The sequence below is a fragment of the Choloepus didactylus genome, chromosome 20, assembly GCF_015220235.1.
Source record: "Choloepus didactylus isolate mChoDid1 chromosome 20, mChoDid1.pri, whole genome shotgun sequence".
NCBI lineage: Eukaryota > Metazoa > Chordata > Mammalia > Pilosa > Megalonychidae > Choloepus > Choloepus didactylus.
In genome coordinates, this window is record NC_051326.1 from 34256074 (window position 1) to 34278373 (window position 22300).

Consider the following 22300-nt stretch of genomic DNA (forward strand, 5'->3'; position numbering starts at 1 on the left):
CACTTAACTTGTGACTCTGCCTTTTAAAATTGTTTTTTGTTGTTCATAGTTCATAGAACAACCAGAGTATTTTTCCCCCAATGAGTCTCTACCAATTCTTAGGCAATAATTTTTCTTGTTGTTGATGGTTTTGTTCTCAGTAACACTCTACATTGAATAGTCCTGACTCTGTACGTTGTATGTTGGGTTTCTCTGTTAATCTCTGTTTGTGATTTAAATCTTGTGTTAGAGTAGTGATAGTTTATGTCATTTTGTACTGGTTATTAGTAATGTTTTACTACTGTATTCATTGGGGGCACATTGAGACCAGCCAAATCCATTTATAGCTTTACTGAGCCGGATTTATTAGTCAAGTTTTCCCAAGTGAAAGTTGGATACATTGGCCAGCTCCTGCTGGTGGTATGTTTTTGGGGGTGGAAGGGTGGGAGGTGCAGTGGGGCAAGGGTGGGAATTATACATATAAAGCATTCCTTTTTTCTGTGCTCTTTAAATAGCAAAGATGTTTACTCAGGATTTGGGGATCAGTTATCAGCCATATTGAATTTGGCAAACTGAGCTGCATGCCCTGAAAACCCTCTTACTGTCTCTTAATTTCCATATTGTCTGATTTATATTACCTAGTAATACCTAAGTTATGCAGTTTAAAAATATTGCACAAAATGAGAATGGAAGGTTTTCCAGAGGAGGCAACTATGAATGGACACTTCTTTGTTACTAGAAGGATTTCATGGTAGCAGGCTGGACAAAACGTAGGCCCTTTCTTTTTTTCTGTAATTTGTGATCTCCTTCATCATATACTCTCTGTTTCAGAAGATGACTATCATTAAGAAGAAAGGTTTCCTTAACACTCTCAGGAAAATCACCAATACTAAGGTGATAGGAAAGACTTTAAATACATCAAGCCAGAAAGTCAGTTTTCAGATTACAGAAATTCCTCTCTCATGAACAGGTTATGTTCCGAAAGGCTGTTCTTAATTCTCTTTATTTATAAGCTTAAAGTGGTACACAGCTGCTCTTTGCATCCTAGATGGCCAGTGGTTGACTCACTTTGGTCTGAAGCGCAATGTTGTTCATATTGATGTACATTCAAAAGTTTGTCAATTGAGAAGTCTCCATGGTAGCTTCATTATTCTTTCTTGGTAGGGATGAGAAATATTAGCAACAAGAAAGCTAAGAAATCCAATTTCCTATAACACTGGTTTTCTTTCACAATCAAGAAGGAAAATAATACAGGAGAGACTGGAGTGAGGGGAAATTTGGGTGAACCCGAGCATGTCACACCACCTTCTTACCACCCAAGGGTCTCACAGACGTCGTTGATGACTATGGATTAAAGTATGCAGGTCCCTGAACGACTCTGACACTTGAGCCAGACAAGGGGCAGAACTAAATATAGTTGATTCAAGTGACACCTAACTAGCATTTGTACACCACTTGACAGTTTATCAGACACATTTCAAACCCTTTATCGAATTAGCCAGTTCCTTAACAGCAAACAGGATACAAGGAAGAATCTTTGCCTTTTTCCTCCCCTGACATCCCTTTTACTTGTCAGGTTTTTGGATTTATTTGCCCTGGTCTGGAGAGCAACATTCAGATGTGCCCTGGAACCTCACAGTTAGCGTCTGAGCCCCCAGGTATGGTGGGTTTGTGGGCTGGTTGGTGTGTGCTGTCCCCACTGCCGGCAGGATGGCCCTGAGCAGGTCCCACTTAAAAGCTCTTTGGATACTGGCTCCCTTAATGCCATCTTCATTTTCTCTCTCTTTTTAATAAAAGTGGCTCTGTACAGCCATAATTAACTCTCAAATTCACATTGATGTGCTGTGATCAAATGAAGGTTTGACTGAATCTTTTGAAATTGTAACCATGGTAATTGAGGGGGGTGGCATAGAATGAATATAGAAAAATATAGTAACGACAATTGTTCTGAATGACCAAGTGTCCTCCTGACATATAATTAGCTGTTTTAGCAAGATGTAGATTGGCATGGTCATAATTAAAAGGATTTCTGTCCTTTCTGTGACTGAAAATGGCAGCTCTCCCATTCTGTGTTCCCTTTTAGCACAAATACTCCCAAGAACATTTGGAACAGCGACTCAGTAAACTAAAATAATGACATGGTGTTCATGTTCTCTCCCAAGTGAAAGAGAAGGATTTGGATTTATTTCAGCTTCAAAATAGAAGCCTTTGCTTATTGTTCCCCATTTGACTTCTAAATTATTTGAAACCTCTCTCACATCCAATTTCAACCTGTTCCATCTTTGGACAGAAACCATAGACAAAATCCCAAACTGAGTTATTACTGGACAACTACTAACTGACAAGGCCTTCCAGATTACTCCTTCCCACTTGCTAACCAGCTAGGAGATATCATGTTACCCTGGCTTAAGAACATTTACTACTTAATGAGCTTCCTAGAATTTTCAGATTTTTTTCTTGATTATTTGATATTATGGTAAGAAAGTGTTTATCAAATGGCAGTTTACACATAAGTTAAATAGGTTTTTTCCTCATTGAATTGTGATGTAGAACAGACAACATGACGTGAACACATAAATAAACCAATGCATACCAGCTTTAAACAACTATATGGCACAATGGAATGCTGGTATTTGCAGTGTCCTAAAGTCATGGGAAAAGACATGAATTTTCTCCAGCTTTTCTCCCTTCACTCTTGTATAGCAATTACCAACTTTCTCATGTCTAGCGCCTTCTGTTTTTATCCTGAGTTTTCCCCCGTATTCCACTATGTCAGTGTGATTGGTTCCTTGGCACTTTGAAATCCATGCTCTCTCCCTTCCCACTTTGCTCCTTCCTCCTTCCGTCTACCTGTCCCATTGGGTCTCGTGTGGTATGGATGCCCTACATGGTCCCTCGACCACGGTGCCTGCTCTTCTCACCCTGAGGGGTCACACTGGATGGGAGCTGCTGATTCACCACCTCACCTTCCTCTAGAGTATGTTGGGATTTTTGTTTCCATCACTTGCGGAAGTTCTTATTCAATTACGTGATCAGGAATGAGTCTGCCAGAAGATCAGCACCCATCCCAGTGCCCAGTGGCCTTCGTAAGCCATGCTGTTCCCAGGAAGCTCACGGCTATGCCAGCTGGGCCTGGGTCCATGAGCCCTTTTCTTTTCTAGGATCGGACACTCCAGGATTGGTTAGTTGCCACTAAACAAAATACGGCTCTTGCTTTTTTTCGTATTTTGCTGTTTCCCTTTCTACAAACCTTTACCCCCTCCACGTATTAGGAGGAATCCTAGCCTAGCTTCAATGCCTAGTTAAAATTCAGTCTTACGAGAATGCTGAGGTAAGCTGCTTTTTATAATTATCCTCCCCCAAACCTGCCCTCAAACACACAAATACATATAGAATTTGGGAAAAGGTCCTTACACCATGAAATTCTTTCTTCTTCTTCTTCTTTTTTTTTTTAATTTTCTTCCTCCCAAAATACTTGCAATAACAAAATCCCAAACTGAGTTATTACTCAAATGTGTAATAGTTAGACTAGATTAAGAAGATGAACCTGTAAAAGGTTTTTTACTGAGCACTTCTCTTCCTTTAAGGTATAAAAGTCACTTTAGGCCCCTGCACACCTGCATTCCTAATATATGTGCAGTCACTGAGACTGTTCCCTTTGGGATCCTACCAGTCTTTGTGGCAATTAGAATGATTATGGATTTATGACCCCAAAGAGTATGGCATCCCTTATTTTCCCAGCTGCTAAAAACATAACAAAATATCTCCATTAGAATTTGGATTATGTGTTAATATTAGAGATTCTGGGATCTGACTAGATGAGTATAATTCTGTGATTTGTGAGCCATACATTAAAACATTTCATAGAAAATTGATTATCTGCTTACATTGAAAGAAAATAGAATTATCACTTCAGTTAAAATGTAACATGATCAGCCGCTTAAGGGTGATGCTACTTGAAAATAACTGGAGTTGGAAGGACATTTAGCTTCCCAAATATTCCCAGAGACCACTCTGATGATTCAAAAAACCCTCCTTTATATACTTCTTTACCACCGGCAGCCCCCATTGCTTCCCCTAACAAAAAAGCAACTCAGTTCACCACAATCAGTGAAAATTTAGGTAACATTTACCCATGAAATATGTATTTTTTGGAAGAAAACACCAAACATAATTATTCCTATCAGAAACTAGATGAAGACACTGTGATTCTAAATCATAATACTAAAAGAGAAAGGCCTGCAGACCTCCCTGAGCATTCACGGCTCTTAATAATCATGACTGGTATTTACTGAGCAACAGCTAGGTTCCGGGCACTGATCGGAGAGTGATGACACAGCGAAAGTTGTTTGTCACTTCTCTGAATGAAGTCACTGAGTGAGCATGTTCCATTTCCCCATGACAGCCTTGGGTGGTCCCCCAGTTTCTGAGCATTGCTGTCGTCTTCCCGTGCAGCCAGTTCCCTCCAACACTGGACCGGTGTCATCTTAGATTCCATATCCTCATCTACTTTCCTCATCCAATAAACAAGCTACTGGTTAGTCTTTCTCCTTGGTTAGTGTTGGTGACAGATGCAGGAATTCAGTGAGGCTGTTCAGCTGCGACCTGAGGCACTTCAGTCCCCTCCTGTCAGGGAGGCAAATGTGAAAGCCTTGCCTTTCACTGGGAAGAAACATACATAGCTGTCTTACGGTCCATATACTGAGGGGAACTAGTATTTTAGCAACACTCTGGGTGCAGTACCAGTTGGTGAAGGCAGAGAAAGTTAAAATCTCTCACATTTCCTTTTTTCGCTCTCTAGAAAGCTCTTCTGGCATTTTCTTAGTGCCTGTTAGTTTTGGGCATCTGCTAGTGTTTAGAAGTGTTTTGCTAAGCCACTCCAACTTCTGATGCTTTCCCCTCCATAGTCATTATTTGGGTTAGTGACTTAGTGACCCTGGGCAAGGGGCATGGACTTGACCAACTTAAAATTCTTTTTTTCCTCCTTTCCCCACTTTCTGGCTCTTTTCCTCTCGAAAATAAGTAGCTATCCTGTAGTTGGTTCTTTCATTGTTTCTCTTTTCTGATCTGCTATGTTATGTCATAGACATCCTTGAAACTCAGGAGAGTGAAAACCATTTCAAGAGCTATGCCACAGCTTTGGAAAATCTACCATGTTGACTAGTTAGCACTGATGGTCCCATAATTAATACATTTCTTTTCATTAGCCAGCTAATGGAGTTTTTTTATTATCTATCACACACCCCTCCCCCCCCCCCAAAAAAAAACACCTTAACTTGAAGGGAAGAAGACATATATGGCTTCCATTTTGGTATTGGTTCAGATGTTGCATCCTTGTGGTGGTTAGACTGCCGTTGAAATTTTAGAATGGGGACACTAGCTCCTCTATAGGAAGAACCAGATGCATTCCACAACCTAATATTCATGATACAAGAAGACATGACACTTTTGTTTCAAGGTTTATTCCTCCCTTTATGGCTTTTTCAACTTCCTATCACTTCCAGGTCAAGTCTAAATTTCAGCTTTGTGACTTTCTTTGAGAACAAAAATCTCTCACTTTTCTGTTTTATTCGAACTAAGAGCCCAGCATAAACTTGTGAGGGTCATTTTTCCATTTCATCATTCACTGAAGCTATTAAACTGAAAAACAAAAACTACATTAGTGCTATATTAATGTAAACAGCAGCCACTCCAATAATATTACATTAAACTCTTGGTTTTATGCCAAATTCAGGGGAAGGGGAGCAAGTACATACATTAGTAGACTGGACTGAGTGAAGGTGAGAGAGAGCTCAGCTGTGGGCTTCTTTTGAGAAGCATTAGTGTTCGTTGTAATTTACCTTGAGAAACCACATTTCAGTATATCAGAGTCAGTGAACCCCTTAATCATGCCTCTCTGAAAATGAGCGCTACTAAACCAAAACCAAAGTTCTTGGAGGCAGCGGGTGGAGCTCTTCTTTTTCAAGCATTGGAAGCTCTGGCAAGACTTCCCTAATTGCTCTTTGGTTTTGCCAGAACACTCCTCTTTGAAGGGGCCTTCTTTTCCTAGTAGTTTCTCTCACATTGATATTAGAAAACCAGTCCATGCCAGCGCCCTGTGACAGTGAGTCTAGAGCAGGCAGACCCACTTTTTGCCTCATTCAGCTTCTTCAACAGTTTGCAGAACATGGAAAAAGAAAGGCCTCTGCTGGCTCACGTCCCTGGCCCCTGAGCCATCATGTCACGGTTTCTTCACATTCACTTAGGCTGCAAGGTAGGAAGCTATCTCTGTCAGAAGATGCTAAGAATATCATAGTTGCCTCCTCTGGAAGAGCCCACAGCCTTCTCTGATTCCCCATGGGCTGACTCCCTTCCATGGCCATGGTCACACTGGGTATGCAGTACTTTTCAAGGATAAATTTCTGTTTGTTTTTTAAGTGCCTAAGCAAGTTACAGACCTCTGGAACCTGCCAGAGAGTTGGCCTGTGCCCTGTCCCCTCTTCTTTCCTCAATTCTGCCCTTAGCCCTTACGGCTGACATAGGGTGGCTGCCCCTTTCCAGTGTTCCTGGCATTCTGCGGGCAGAACAACTGCAAGGGCAAGCCAGGGGAGAGATCTCATCATTGCTACAGCAGGCTGGCGTTATCACTGTTTTCCTGTGTTTCTTTCTAAGGGTGTTTCTGTTCATATGGTTATGGTCCTGGTTCATGGAGAACTTGGAAGGAGACTTGTATTTCTTAGCTAAATCTCAGTAGCTAGTGCATGAAGAAGGCAGGAGAGCAAGATAGCCTCAGAGCAGAATTCAGAAAAGGCATCGCGATCCAAGAGGGCAGAGTCAAATGATCATAATTAGTAAACATGATGATTCATTTACAGTTGTTCATCACTGGAATCCTGACTACCTTCCCTCATCCTCTTTTCCTGGATTTGAGGGATCAGGTGTCTGTCTGTTCATGAGGGCCCAGAAAGGCTGTCATTGGTAGGGTGTTAAGCAAGATCAAAAGTGCATCTTTGAAAGTGAGTGTGAGATTGTTTCCTTCTTTTTTAAAGTAATTAAGTCTGATCTAAATATGGGGCCTTTATTATATAGTGGGTGTGTGACAGATTTTGTGACTGCACTCTATCCATATCACGTAACTAAGCAGTACTCAGATGATTTATTGGTACATTAAAAGGTTTTGCAAAATGGAACAATCCATATCCAGGCACTTTATTTTCATTAATAATCCAGCATTTTTGTTGAGACAATGTATAACCCAAACTCTGGGCATTCACACTTAACACAAATGGGCAAATTTGTGAGCAGAATTCTTCTGACTTGGATTTAAAAGAGAAGAGGTTGTTGATCAAATGGGAGAAATACTGCTGTGGTAATAATGAAAATAAGGCTTTTCTGGAGCATGTAAATCAACCAGACAATTTGGCAGTGCATTGTCATTCAGTTCTCCAGCTGCTATTTTTTGTACAGGTTCTACCCAGTGCTTGTCAGTTACCCTGGTAGTAATTGAAAAGAGATGAATGTGGGATTGCAGCAAACTAGGGAAAACAACAAGGAAATGCAATTAGAAGCAGGAAAAGAAGCCAGTTTCTTTTCACTTAAATGTACTTGAACACTCCAGCAGGACAGAGTGCTGGGGAATTATTTCCGTTTCAACGATGTGCAGCTTTGGTTTTACCGTTCATTGTAGTGATGGGAACTAGCTGGTGCAAGTTATAAGATGGAAAGCAAGTTTAACAGTTATAATTTGATCAGATACCATGGACCAGATGCCTTGGGATTGCCTAAAAGTATTTAGCATCCACCAAATACTCAAGTATCTAAGATGGGCTGTGTGGGATCTCTGTCAGATGTGTTTGGGGGGCACACATCATCCCTCCCTACCTTGGCCTTGTGTGTCTTGTCTTTGAGTTTCCATTCAGAGTCTCCTCTGGTCTCTGTCCTCCCATCTTGTGCACCATGTGTCCCTGAGGGCGAGTCACACCTGTGTCTGAGTCTGCTGTAAGGTGTTCAGTCTACCTCAAGGGGTCATCATGGTATACGCTCGTCCACATAACAATCTTTTTTACATTGCCACACACACTGGAATGTATATCTTCCCCTGCCCTTACCTCCCCTGTCCCTTAATAACCTCCTGACCCCCTTTCCTGTAATCACCACAGACTCCTAGTGCAAATTGGATGCTGCTTTAAATGTGAAAACAATTGTTCAAAAGCTATAAAACCTGAATGAAAGCTAAAGCTGAATTTATAAGCCTTGTTGCATATGAGCCAAAAGTGCAAAAAGCTCTATATAATGAACTAACCTGCCACTCATATAAATATAAATATATATAAATATATTAAAATCAGACTGTTCTACAAAATTGTGTATTTGTATTTTTGTGTACGTACAATTTTCTGCTAAGCAGAAGGAGGATGTAGTATAGGATGCTGTGAGAAGAGATTTGGTTTAATCATATTTCTTGGTTACTTATTTTTGTTAACATCCAGATGCCTGTCTTCGTCTTATATGTGTATGACACTGTTTTGAAAGCTGCAGTATCTCCCTTCCTTATGTCCAGAGTCCTTTAGAGAATGAGAAATGGGGATTAGAGAGTTGTCTTGGTCACAGAACATGGATAAGTGAGCAGAACCATTTGAACAAGATCAGTTCCTGTAGTGCGTGTGTTTGAGCTAGGAGCTGCTCGCCGTCCTGGGGTAGGATTGGGGGAAGGAGATGGCTTACCCACTTTGAGCCAGCCACTGCACTTTGACTTGCCTCTGGGAAGCCAGATTCCACTTGTAGAAATCAACACTTCTAAGAAAACAAAGACAGTCAATGGTCAGATCCCTGTTACATGAGTCTCCATTGGGTCCACCAGAATGGGGACATAGGGTATCTCTGAACTTAGGAACAGGACCTCTTATTTCTGTGCCAGATGTTTGGACAAAAGCAGCAGGTAGCGCTGCTCTGGCCATAGTGTGCAGCGTATTGGCCATCCATGGGCTCCATTTCCCTCACCAGAGTAGTTGCTGCCTTTTTTCAGGTCAGGTTACCAAAATGCCTCCCCTCTGCTGAGCTGCTGATGCTTCATCACCCAGACCTCCAGCCCCAGTTACCTGGAGCACCTCAGAGCCCACTTTCCTGGTGCTAAAACACAAGAGGGGGTTAAAGTGGCTGCCAATAATGCCAGAAACCAGCCGACCCACCAAGAGGCCAGGCTGAAAGACAAGCTTCACAGGCCCTTCCACGATGAAGGCATCCAGCTGCCCTGAGCCCCAGGCCCCTCCCCGCTGCTTCCCACCCACTTCTCAGCCCCATGTGGTCCCTCCTGATGTTAATCTTCTCTAGGGAGAGTGATACTGCACCTTCACCTGTTGGACTCATATTTATAACAATGTGTTATGACTGTAGCAAAAAGCCCTTGTTTCTAGATGTAAATGGTCAAAGAAACAAGGTGCTCTATTGTATCGATTAAAATAGTTCAAATGAGTCCTGTATCATTGTATCTCCTATTCTGGATTAGTGCCTTTTGGACAGTAGACTGTTCTGTAATTAAAATGTAGTATACTGCTTTTTTGTACAGTTTTGTTTTAATAAAACTTTTTTTTAATTTGTGTTTATTTTAGTATTGTACCTATTAGAGAATAAAATGTATAACTGAACAAAGACTGGCTGGAATTTTTTTCAATAAGAACAGTCATTTGGGAGGTGCCATGCAACTAACAAAAGGTGAAAGGATTCTCAGTTTTGAACTTTTTATGCTTTAGAAAAGGATCAGCAAGCCTGCAGACCCATGGGCATTGGAAAATTGTCAAATACTGCTGAAGAGACAGAATGCCTGAGCACAGGAAAATCCCCCACCCACCAGAATCCATTCATTTATTTCCTTTCAAATGTGTGCTCTATTAAATGTACCTATCCTGAGTTATCTTTCTTACACCAGAGGTGAGGCTGAGCCTGTCAGTAGCTTCCCAGCCCCTCAAACTGTATCGTCCCTCACTAGGGATGGGAGCCTACCCAGCTTTCCTTCGCTCTACGCTAGGGCATGAAGAGATGGCTGCATCCTCAAACCATTAGGATCATTAACAGTTTCTCCAGCCACTGAGAAAACGTCCTTTTACTTCTTTACTATGCTGAACAGCTAAATTTCATCCATCTTAACTTTCCCATCCCAGCCCACACCCCAAGCCTCATTTTCTTAAAAAAGAATAGGAAAAACAAAAAAAAGCCATCTATCCTGGTCTTCACTTCACCTTTGGCAGTAAAACAAAAAAAGCTACAATTTTGGTATTTGTTTTTTCTTTAAAGGCTTCCCATGGCTGGGAGCAAATTCTTAACAGGGCTCAAGAACACAGTGCCCAAGCTTCCTTCACACCAACAGTCTTTGGAATACATTTGCTTTCCCCCTTTTCAGAGAAAACCTAAGGTGGAAAGGGCCCTTCTTTCTCTTCTTCTTATACGTAATTAGAAAAGACTACGCAAAACTAAGCCACCCCCACATCCTGTCTAAGCTGCCAAGGAAATGGACAGGCAGGACGTGGGGGGAATACTGGATTGTTTGGGCCAACAATGCTATTTCTAGTGCCCTTTGTGCCCTGCCTACCTGTCCAGCCTCTTCCCAGCCATCGAAGCCCCAAAATCCCTGGGCCAGAACAGGGGTAGGGGAGGAGAAACGAGTAACCTCAAGCACGGGCAAGAAAATCATCTGGTTTTATTGATAAGCTGTTGGTTATATGATGGAAAGGCATATGAGATACAAAATTACAGCAGTTTAGTTCATTATACGATAAAATTAAGATCTTTACAATTGTTACAAAGTCTTTGGATTTTTTTTCTATAAGTCTCAATGTGTACCAAATCAATATAAACCCCAAATCAAAATCATTACTTAAATAGAAACCCATCAGCTTTACAAAAATCCACACAGGGAAAGACGTCACAAGACTCTCCCAGCAAGGTCAGTTCAGCCCAGCAGGAAGGCACCATGGACCTTCCTCAGAGAAGGATGCTTTGGGGTACAATTGAGCAAGTCAGTGTCTTTAGACGAAAACCCAGGGTTGCACACCCAGATCCCCTGCAGGTAAGGCACCACCGCCAGATGGATGGAGGCTAAGGCACTGCCTGCTGGAGGAGAAGGCACTGGGAACCGACTGAACCAGGGATTCTGGTCCCCATGGCGTGCGGCAGGCAGTCCTCAGTGGCGAGCAGGCTTAATCTTTGCAAGGGAATTAAAAATCCATGGACTGCTGCATCTGTTTCACATACAGGGAACTTGAAGCCAAAAGGAGAAAATGAAGTAAGAGGGGTATCCAAACACCTTCTAAACCTTTCAAGGTCTTCAACAATCACAAGCCCCTAACAGCTCAGTTCTCTCATTAAATACTCAAAGTCCAGCATCTGTCCAGAAGCCCTGGGCTCCAGCCACACCCACTTGTCAGCTCGCTCCTTCTAATCTCCACCCGGCTGTGCTGCCCTCACAGCAAGACTGTCTTCTGCCCAAATCATTCGGGATCCTGGAAAGTGTCTGGTCTCACTGCTTTAGTGACCATGTCTACTGCATGTCACTGCTTTTCCAGTTGCAAGGTAACATTACTCTGCACCCAAAAGCAAGAGATAAAAAGAAGGTAAACTAGAGCAGGCTTCATTCTAACACGTATTGCTCATCACCAATCAGACAGAAGGGGGCTCCATCTGCATTGCCCCAGTAAGACACTGGAATGTAGCATGAGTGAAGCTGTGAAAGCCTTGCAGTGCATCACAGTCAACCCACTGCAGCCCTCTCCACACTGGCCTTAGGCTAAGGTACTTGAAGGATGTGCAGGTTGTAGTGCAAGAAGACAGGTGGCTCAGGACAGCAAAAACACCGTACCCCCTCCAAAGATCTAGCATTACTCCATCTCTTCAAGACTGACTTCCCACCCCACCCAGTTCTGTGAGGCGAGGCGAGGCCCACGTGGGTCACGGGCTAACAGATGTCCCGGGGTGTCCGCAAGTCTTGACTGCACTGCGTCTGACAACTACTGAGGAACGGAGGGGTGGGGAGGCATAACTGGCCCCTCCCAGCACAGGGTGGATCTACATGGGCCCTCCTTAGTTGTGGTAACAGCTCACCAAAAACACCAAACGGACAAGGGCAGCTTCCTCCCAACACAGCACCAGGACAAGGCCCAAAGGCACTTCATTCTAAGGAAGCCCCCATAGAGGCAGAAAGGGGGTGACCACTACTTTTTCCACACAATGAGCATGAACGCCTTGCCCTGTAGGAACAGCTGAAAGCTAAGAACAAAGTTGCCCTGGGCCCCAGCAGCCCTGGATGGCTGCTTGTGAGTATTGGCGAACTGGAGCCCAAGGCCAAGGGAACATCACAAGACTGTAAGGACACAGTGCCCCACCAGGTGGGGTAGAGATGCTAGAAAGGTCCAAGCGGTGGAGAAAGGATGAGGGAGAATCTCAGGCAGAGGAAACTGGGAATGTTTTAAAAGTCAGGTCAAAGGGAGAAAGGAAAGCATGGATTGGGCTGCCTGAGAAGGTGGGCGGGGGGGGGGGGAAGAAGGTGGTCCCCAAAACTGCTTCAGATAACAAAAGGTTGGCTGGAACAAAATGATTCAGGACCTTCCCACTGCTCCTGAGAACTCCAGCTAACAAGAATCTGTTCAGGTCAATAGTTCCATTATATTCTATTCAATTTTAATTAAACTGAATGATAAAAAGAGAACATGGCACCCCACATCCCAATTAACTTATTTTTTAAACCTTATTACTGGGCAGATGGGCTCCAAGAAGCATATCACTAAATAGACAAACAAGAATCATAAATACTAAAATGACTTTAATTTTCTCTCCAAACATCTTGGTGTCTAACCTCCAGACCAAGGGCAGGTCGCTTGAGGATCTGGACATTAAAAGCTGTTGTGTTAAATGGATTGTGCTGATACCTATTTCAATTGGCCAAATTAAAGATGGTGTACACAAGAAGAAAATCTCTAACTGAAAACAGATTTTAAAAAGCAAACTGATGGGAAGAAGGTTAAGTAGAAAAACACAGCAGAACTGACAGCCTTTAATTCAGTGACACACACCCAGCAGGTGTTCCCAAAATGCCAGCTGAGGCCAGGAAGGAGGAAAAATGAAAGCTGCCTCCAAAGGGCACCCGCACAGGCCTGGGGTTTGCCCTCGCCAACCCCGTGTCAACTACCAGGAAGGGGCCCTCCTGTCTGCCCCATGGGGCTAGAGGAAACAGAAGGACACTGGCCTCCTCAAGTAGAAATGCTCTGCAGGCAAAGGGCAGGAAACAGAAAGGAGCTGTCACAGCAGGCAGGGACTGACAGGACCCCTAGCAGAGGAGCCCTGGGGCCATCGTCCAGGCATTTGAGGACAGCCCCATCCTGACAGGTCACACCGCCTCACTGAGGCCCATCCTGGCTGGGGCTGGGGACCACAGCTCCTAGCTCACGAGCATGGAGTTAAGTGACTAAAACCAAGCTGATTTCCCCGAGCCTCCAGGCGCTGTCTGAAAGGTAGGCTGGGAGAGGAGCACAGTGTTCTCAGGAGCATCTGAGTGGGGCAGGCAGGCGCTTCCCAATCTGGGACAAACGGATGAGCTTCCCTTGGTTCGTCTTCACTGTGAGAAAATCTCTTCCAGCTCTAAAACTATGAATATTGCTAAGATAAAGAAGGCGGTGCTGTTAAAATGTTGGCCTGTCTCTCCCAAACCAAACTGACCCCAGATCCCATGCAAATGCTCCCCCCAGGAGCTCCCGGGGGCAGGCCAGCTCTCTCAGGGATGAGAACTTGTCAAAAGTCAGTAAACTCGAGGATTAGTTGGAATGGCCTGGCCCAGCGTCAGTATGAACCATTCACATAAAATCGGTACAGAACATTCAAGCACTTGTGACCAAACTGCGGACGGGTCAGGAGAGAAGCAGCAAATCACTTGGCGAAGAGCTGACTGTTAAGGCAGTTAGGAGGAGGCAGTTTTTCATGCAAGCACCACTAGAAATTCAGGAATCTTAAACTTCTTCACCGGGGACAGCTCCTGGATCTGAGCTGCAAGCGGCCCCCAGGAGGTGACCAGTCAGCTCGGCCTCCTCAGGCTATGCCACACACAGGACCCGTCTCCTCTTCCACCAGCATCCTGGCAGGACCCACACAGTTCCATGAGAGGCAGAAAACCTGGGAGTACTTGTGAGACGCTTCAGATCCCTAGAAGAACCACAGATTTTCCAACTAAAGCTGTTTAGAGTGTTCTTTTCAACATGAGAACCTATCTTATTCAAACTATAAACAGGCTGCCAAGAGTCCCAGGTTTGGATCCCATGGCCCAGTGACCTTGGGTCCTGGCTGCACTGGGGAAAGCAGGAGCTACAGAGGCAGGTCTCAGCTAGGGGGCTTGTTCTGGGGGACTTGCTCACTGGGCAGGCCAGAGAGGCTTGCAGGGCAATGGGCAGGGAAGGCAGCCAGCATGGCATCAGGACACCCAGCACCAGGGACACTGGGCACCTCAGTTGCTTTTGAAAACAGAAGTTATGTTTCTACAAAGGAGACTCTTTCAGCCCCTGCAGGCCTGCTGCTCTCTGCTTTCCTAACTGTGCATTATGCCAAGCTCTAAACCACTCCCGTTTCCAAAGGGATCAACCCCCTTCCAACCTTCCTGAGAAGCTGATCTTCCGCTGCCCCACTGAAAGCAGCACTAGAAGACCAGCCGAGAAGCAAATGCCCAGGGGTGTCTTGAGGCTTTCGCCTGCACCACTCAGGGTTGGGCCTGGCTGTGTGGTTCTCCAAGAACCCAAGAGATAAAGACTAAGGCCACAGGGACAGTGGAAAAGCTCTGCCCCACAAAGACCCACCCACCCACCCTCTGGCCCGTAGGATCAGCTAAAGGAGTCAGGGGATATGAATTGCCAAGAAGCTAAAATGGTCTCCAAGACCTTCCCAGAAACCAAAATTGCACCAAATAAAGTACTGATACTCCTAACTTACTTTGTTACTGACTAAAGAAACAAAACAACATAATTCTACAAGTTTTTGCTTTCATCTTAAGGCCACTTGAGTATCTGCATTACAGGAACAATAAAGGAGGGGCTTAAATAAATCCCTTGCCCTGTTCAGCTCTGGCCACAGCCCGGGCTCTCCAACTCCAGCAGGAGGCTGGGTGGCTCCCAACTGGCTAAAGGGATGCCCTGGACACCCATGCCCAGGCAGAGGCGGGGATCGATTGTGGATCGCAAATGATTTTGGATTTTGAAAAATAAATATAAATAAATAAATTCCAAGCACTCTGTTAAGGGTATAAATGGCGGGGGGGGGGGGGGGTGCACTTTCCAGGTTTAAAGACGTTAAAACACCCACAAAGAAACCTGTTGAAAGGAAATGGGTAAAGAGGAGGTGGCTCAGGCCCAGCAGGCCTCAGGACACAGGGCCATTATTCTGTTTGCAAGGAGCCTCAGGAGGGAAGCCAGAGGCAGTTATGGGAACTGTATTGCGAGTGTGGGGCGGGGAATGAGGAGGAGCTCCACAACCAGGCCTGTAAGGAAGGTGGGGTGGTGGGGAGCCTTAGAGGCAGGGCAGGAGGCCCCGCCTTTGGGGGAAGGAAGGAGACACTAGTTATGATTATTTTTAAATTAAGAGATTAACGGGATCACCAGAATAGAAAAAAGGACAGAGCAACAAAAGGCCCAGGTGGGGAAAGCTCCCAGACAAGCATGAAGGGGCCGGGAAGGAGACAAGGAACTCCGTGGCACCCCAGAGCCTGGCTCCGCCCGGGTGGGAACTCTCTGGACTCTGAGGACCTTCAACCCTGCTACCCTGAGGCGGCAGCTGAGAAGCCTCTTTCCCTGAACAGAGAAACGAAACGCGTCAGGAGTCCTGGGAGAAACGGGGCACCCCCAGACCCGCAGCCTACAGCAAGCATTCACCGCCCCCGCTCCCACCCCAGAGGGAAGGGAGCCCCCCGCCTCCCAGGAACTCCGCCACTCTGTGGCCAACTCCCCGGGGCGTCACTGGAAAGGTTCTGAGCAGCGGCCCCCGGCTTCCCTTCTTGGTTAGTGTCTGCCGAGGAAGCCCGGGGGAGCAGGCCGGCGGCCAGGGCGCGGCGACCCCAGCAGGGCCCCGCGGGCCCGCTCAGCTGGCCCAGGATTTCCGGTTCTCGGGGTTCTTCTGGGTCCTCTCAGCCCGCAGAGCTGCTCCGCCCTCGGCCTTGGCCAGTGCCGTCAGCGAGGCCAGGTTGGTGGCAGAGCCCGAGAAGGTGCCGCTCCTGCGGGCCTCGGCGGCGCCCTGCAGCCGGAGCCCCGCGCTGCGCCGCCGCCCCGCGCCCGCCGCTCTCCGCACCCGGCCCGGCCTCACCAGGAGCCCGTAGCCGGGGTTGCACTTGAAGTACTGCTTTCCGCCGATGGAGCCGTCATTCTTACCTTGAGGGGAAGGAGAAGAAGTCGACTTAGGGGTGGCTCCCTGAGGTCCCGCCTCACTCCAGGAACCACTACCCCCACCCCCGAATTCCAGCCCTCCGGGGCCATCACCCACCCACCCCCGGGCCTGACCGCGGGGTGCTCGCAAGGTGGGGCACGTGGGACAGGTGCCTCAGAGACCACGCTCCCTGGCCTCAAGTAAACCCGGGGTGGGACAATGGGGAGCCCTCTCTGGGGGCAGCAAGCAGTGGTCAACAGGGAGCACTGATAATTTTCCATCTAGATAACTGAAATGTAAACATAGGATGAACGGTGTTGGAAGAATGATTATTTCTCCAAAGTTTATTAGATAGATACCGGCAAAACTGCCAAATTTTAAGCTTAGTCAGATATTATTCATGATGTGTCAAGACAGGGTAAAAAAGAATTTCCTTTGCAAAACCAAACAGAAAATGCTTTAAGCTGAAGGATGGAAAAAAAAGGGCTCAGGTAGTATGGAGGGTTGGGATGTGAGGGGAGACAAAACAAAGAGACCACCTCTGGATCCAGAAATGTCAACTTCCCATGGCGGAGGGAAGGTGAGGAACATGATCTTTATGGCAAAAAAATAATCAGGAGTTTTCTATACTTACTGTCTCCACTTCCTCACCTGCCCTTTTCTCTTAAAACCACTCCAAAAAGGCTTTTGACCCAGTTGCTCCAACACTGCTCTCAAGGTCAACATCAACCTCCATTTGTTGAAGCCAATTCTATTTTCTACCCTCTTCTTGGTCCACCTCTCAGCAATGTTTGACAGATGATCTCTCTCGGTCTTCCTTGACAAAGTTTCATGACTTCACTCCTGGACAGGCTCCTGGTTCTCACCCACCTCCCCTGCTCCTTGACTCTCCTGTGGGCTCCTCCTTACGCACCCCAGAGCGCAAGCCTCACCCACCCAGCATCACACACTACGTGCAGCCTAAAGCCTCTCAAGCCACAGCTTTGCCTTCTCTACGTATTTCTAACACCTCCACCTGAATATCTCATCTGCACCTCAAATTCTTCCTGTCCTGAAGAGAACGCGTGATCCTTCCCCATTCCCTGCCCCTCATAACCTGCTACTCTTTCAGGCTTTTCCAATCCAGTAAATGACATCACCTATGCTGCTGTTCAAGGCAAAATTTAGGTGTCATCCTTGACTCTTCCCTATCTCTTAACATTCCACATCCCACCCACCAGTCCTGGTGGTTTTTCCTTCCTGAATCTAACCACTACTGACCATGTCCATGGCTATCACCCAGTCTACACCACTATCATCTCTTACCTGGACACTGTAAAGACTTCCTGTTTCCATTCTTCTGCCTAAATCTATTGTGAAAAATATTTTTTTTGAAGTGAAAATTTCTAAACATAAATCAGATCACTTCACTCATCTGCTCAAAACCCTCAAGTGGTTTCCTATCACATTCCACAAAAAAAGTCTAACTCCTTATCACTGCCACAAAACCGTTCGCAATCTGGCCACTGCTCACCTCTTCAACCTCATGGCCGGGCCTTCCTGCTGTTCCTCAAAAACCCAAGCTGACTTTGCCAGAACACTGCTCTGCGTGATACCACCCTGGCCCCAAATGCCTGTGGCTCTCTCCTTTACACCACGTGTCTGTGCTTCCCTGAGTATTATTTAAAATATCCCCTATATCCATCCCTCTCTATTCCTTTATCCCAATTTATTTTCTTCATAACACTTATTTCTACCTGAATTTTATGTATTTATTTGATTGGTTTTTGTTTACTTTTTAATTTTCTCCCCTCTAAAACAAAATTCCAGTGAAGTCAGGGATGTTGCTTTGCTCAACAAGGTTTCCTCAGAATCTACAGAAGTCACTGGAACATCGCAAGTGCTTAATAATTATTTGTTGGATGCAATAATTTATTTATTCCCCTCTAATTCTTGAGCTCAATTGCAGCTATAAACTTTTTTCCCAATTCCCCTTAGCAATAGATTTTTAAAAATATTCCAGCCTGTGCTACATTAATCTTCTAGAGCCACTTGCAATCCAAGATATTTGCTGCCAAAATTATTTTTAAAGTCGGTGAGTGACTTCATAGCTAAGCTTATCGGCCCAGAGACAAAAGAGTATCTCATGATCAAGTGTCTGCAGCAATGGATCTGAACATTCAGCCTCCCTTAGGATTGCTGATAGTTTCAAGGCTCAGGCCTTTTTCTGGGCTAGAAGAGAAACTCATTCCAATATGCTCGGCCCTACCTATTCCAACCAAAAAGCAACTTAATCTTTCTGAATATCAAGAGACAGTTACTGAATGAGTTTTTCCTCTCAGATAATGGAGTTTCAACCTGAGGTGCTTCTTGCCTGGCACACTGTATCATCCAGCTAGGCTACATGCCTCAGGAGTCATCAATGACCTTGATTTCCCAACACATCAAGGCAATTCCCTCCTAACTACAGTACAGATTCATAGAGCTTTGCCCCCGACTCACTTTCTGTTCTGACCAAGAAAACTCCTCACCACATTCTCACTATACACCTCCATCTCTTCACTCATCAATACCAACATTACCAGGCCACACTCAAACCCCTCTTATAAGTCCATCTCTTCAGCTTCCAACCCTCTTCTACAGAGATGCTTCTTCTGCACTGAGTCCACAAGATGGCTGAGATTATTACTTAAGTGTTCTAGTTACACAATGACTGGTAAAACTTCATCTTCCTTCACAGCTCCTCTTTCATAAGGAACAACCATAGAACTGTACAACACAGTGAACCCTAATGCAAGGTATGGACTATGGCTAGTAGTACATTATAATATTTTCTCATGAATTGTAACAAAGGCAACAACTAATGCAAAACATTAAAAGGGGGGTGGGTATATAGGAACTCTGTATTTTGTGCATGATCTTTCTGTAAATTACAATATCTCTAATAAAAAAACACATGCACTATAGGATACCAATTCACACCTACTAAGATGGATATCATAAAGAAAGATGGGACAATAACAAGTATTGGTGAGGATGTGGAGAAAGCAGAACCCTCATACACTGTTGGTAGGAATGTAAAATTGTACAACTGCTGTGGAAAACAGTGTGACAGTTCCTCAAAATGTTAAACATAGAATTGTAACTCTTAGATATATGCTCAAGAGAAATTAAAACAGGGGTCCACACAAAAATTTGTACATGAATGTTCACAGTAGCATTATTCAAAATAGCCAAAGAGCAGAAACAACCCAAATGTCCATCAGAATGGATAAACAAAATGTAGTATATCCATACAATGTAAAACTATTTAGCAATAAAAAGGAATGAAGTATGTTCAGAAGACAGAGCAATAGATGATGGATGACAGATAGGGAGGGAGAGAGGGAGGGAGGGAAAGAAATAGCAGTATGACAGCATGTTAAAGTTGGTGGATTGGGGTATTGGAGGAGGGGCGTCAGGGTACGCTGGAGTTCAGTGTATGGGTTTGCATTGTTTTTGCAACTGTTACTATAACTTTGAATTTATTTCAAAATAAAATTAAAAAAAAAAAAAAGGAATGAAGTACTGATAGATGCTCCAAATTGGATGAAATCTCAAAACCATTATGTTAGTCAAAGCAGTTAGTCACAAAGGACGACGTATTATATGATTTCATTTATGTGAAATGTATAGAATAGGCAAATTTATGGAGACAGAAAGTCGATTAATGGTTGGGCAGGGGAAGGGGGAATGCCTGATAAGGGGCAAGAGATTTCTTTTTTAGGGTGATGAAAATATTCTAAAATTAGATTATGGTGATGGTTGCACAACTTTATAAATACACTAAAAATCAGTCAATTGTATGTGTGTATGATATAGTCTATAAATTATATTTCAGTAAAGCTGTTTAAAACAAACAAATGAACAAAACTTCTGAAAGACAGTATTTCCTTAAGTCCTGGCCCCTCCATTTTTCTAAATATGATGACCTATTAGCTTTTAAAATCTGCCACGCTATAGTAAGACTTGGGACACTCACAAGCCTGCCATGGATCTTAAGTTGTCTAGTCCAGAGGTTCCCAACCTTTGGGCCAAGGAGCCTTGGGAAGTCTTCAGAACAACTGAGAAATTTGAGCATCCCTATGTGCATCAGAGTTTGTAAGCTGAGCAAACACATTAAATATAGCTATTATATTTCAAATGCAGATGCTTCTCTGACTAAAAAACATAAGCATTTAAAATCACTGCCGAATTTATAGTAGAGCTTTTAATTACTATCATCTTCAGTTTATGAAAAATTTTCTGGAAGTTAAAAAGGGGGAACTTACTCTTCAAAAGCTTAGGAAACTCTTTATCTAGTGGAAATTCCTAATTTTGAAAAGTAGGGACACTGAGGCTCACAGAGGTCAAATGTGATGCCCGCGGGCCCACAGCAAGTTATTGGCAGTCAGGCACAAAGGCAGCTCTCTAGAATCCCAGTCTAGCACATTTCCCAACAGATCACATGTAGAATGTTAAGTCTGCTCCAATATCAAGCATCTGTTCCAAACAAGTACCACTTACCTGATGGTAGATCAAGCTCTACTCCAATCCACATCCCCTCCTGAAAGTCAGTTGGCCCAATGTATCTCACAATACCCAATTTGTTCATGCCAACATTAACGTATTCTCCCTCTTTGAGCCACTCTGGGACTTCACTAGCTTCTTCAGAGTCCGAGGCAACTTCCAGCTTTTCCAGGGCCTGTCCCCGGGAGCAGCTGTCACCTGACCCTCCCGAGCCCAGCTGGTCCTCTTCAGTACCAGATGAGCAGCTGGAGTCTCCGCCAAGCATGCGAGTGAATGACTTTAGCTCAGAAGTTCGCACCTTCTGGATCCTGAATGGAGATGCTGGAGCAGGTAACTGAGATGGGAGGTCAGGAGGCAACTGCGGTTTGGGGACATCTAGCTCCACACTGGTGGCTGGCTTCGTTTGATCCTTTGGTCTTCCGAGCTGCTTAGTGGTCGAAAAAACTTCTATAGTCTGCTGGCTGGATGATTCCTTTTGGGGGGCAGAAGTGGGAAAATAAGTTGGTGTATCAGAGGCAAGGGAAGCACTTGCCGGATCTTTATTCTGCTTCTCAGAGGAAACTGAATCCTTGGCCTTTAATACACCGATGCTGTTGCACTGAACAGTTTGCACTGGTTGCACTGACAGTGATGGGAGGCTGGTCTGATTCTCCAGCTGGGCAGAAAGATGATTCTCTGCACACAAAACAGTAGCTAGAAATGGAAGATCAGTCTCAGGGATGGCCTGATAGAGCAGAGTAGGAGGGGAGCTGGGGGTCTGGCTGCCAGCTTGGGCAGCAGTATCAAGGCCAGTGATCAGGGCATCAGAGAGAGTTGCTGTGGAGACGCTGTGGGAAAAGTAACCACTGGAAGCCTCACTCAGGGGGCTAGGAAGCCCTTCCTGAACTTCCTGGGCCTGCATAGTTGCAGGAAGTGACTGCTGGGTAGGCACTTTGGTTGGTTTGTCACAGATTTTCACCACAGAGGGAATCTGCACGGTCACCTCAGATGTCTCTCTAATTCCCACATTCTCTCGATGAACCTGAGCAGGAAAGACAGGAAGCATAACTGTTTAGAATTTAAAGTTAGGTGTTCATTCCAAAAGAACCGAAACTTTGTGGCTGCTAGATGAAACATCATGGATTTGACAGTGAAAAGAGCAAGGCATTTGGGTAAGACAGATCTGGTTCCAGGATCAGTGCCACCACTTCCTTCTAAGTAACCTTGGCTTTTCATGTAATAAACACCTAGTGCCTAAATGCTGAGCAAAATGGACATAGTCCCTGCCCCTTCCATTTCATCACCTTTACATAAAATAGGGATTTTAATACCTTCCACATAGGGTTGGTGTGGTATGACAATGTAAAGCCCCTATCTACAGAGTGTGGCACATAGTAGGTGCACAGTAAATCATAATTCCTTCATCACCCACCACTATCCCCCTTGCCTTCCT

The 22300-nt window shown here is 44.8% G+C and overlaps 2 protein-coding genes across 7 annotated transcripts in view; one reads left to right on the forward strand and one right to left on the reverse strand.

The window, feature by feature from the left end:
- The window catches only part of HMBOX1 (homeobox containing 1), a 262433-nt gene extending 252831 nt beyond the window's left edge, over positions 1–9602 (forward strand). For all 4 annotated transcript variants that reach the window (XM_037813411.1, XM_037813405.1, XM_037813406.1 and 1 more), the window contains one exon: positions 1556–9602. The gene's annotated coding sequence lies outside the window, so the exon portion shown is untranslated. The remainder of the gene's footprint in view (positions 1–1555) is intronic.
- Positions 9603–14805: 5203 nt separating this feature from the next.
- The window catches only part of KIF13B (kinesin family member 13B), a 301896-nt gene continuing 294401 nt past the window's right edge, over positions 14806–22300 (reverse strand). For all 3 annotated transcript variants that reach the window (XM_037813374.1, XM_037813373.1, XM_037813375.1), the window contains 2 exons: positions 20866–21889; positions 14806–16346 (listed from right to left, as the gene is read on the reverse strand). In XM_037813374.1, the coding sequence (XP_037669302.1) occupies positions 16060–16346; positions 20866–21889 (1311 nt within the window). In that variant the 3' untranslated portion in view covers positions 14806–16059. The remainder of the gene's footprint in view (positions 16347–20865; positions 21890–22300) is intronic.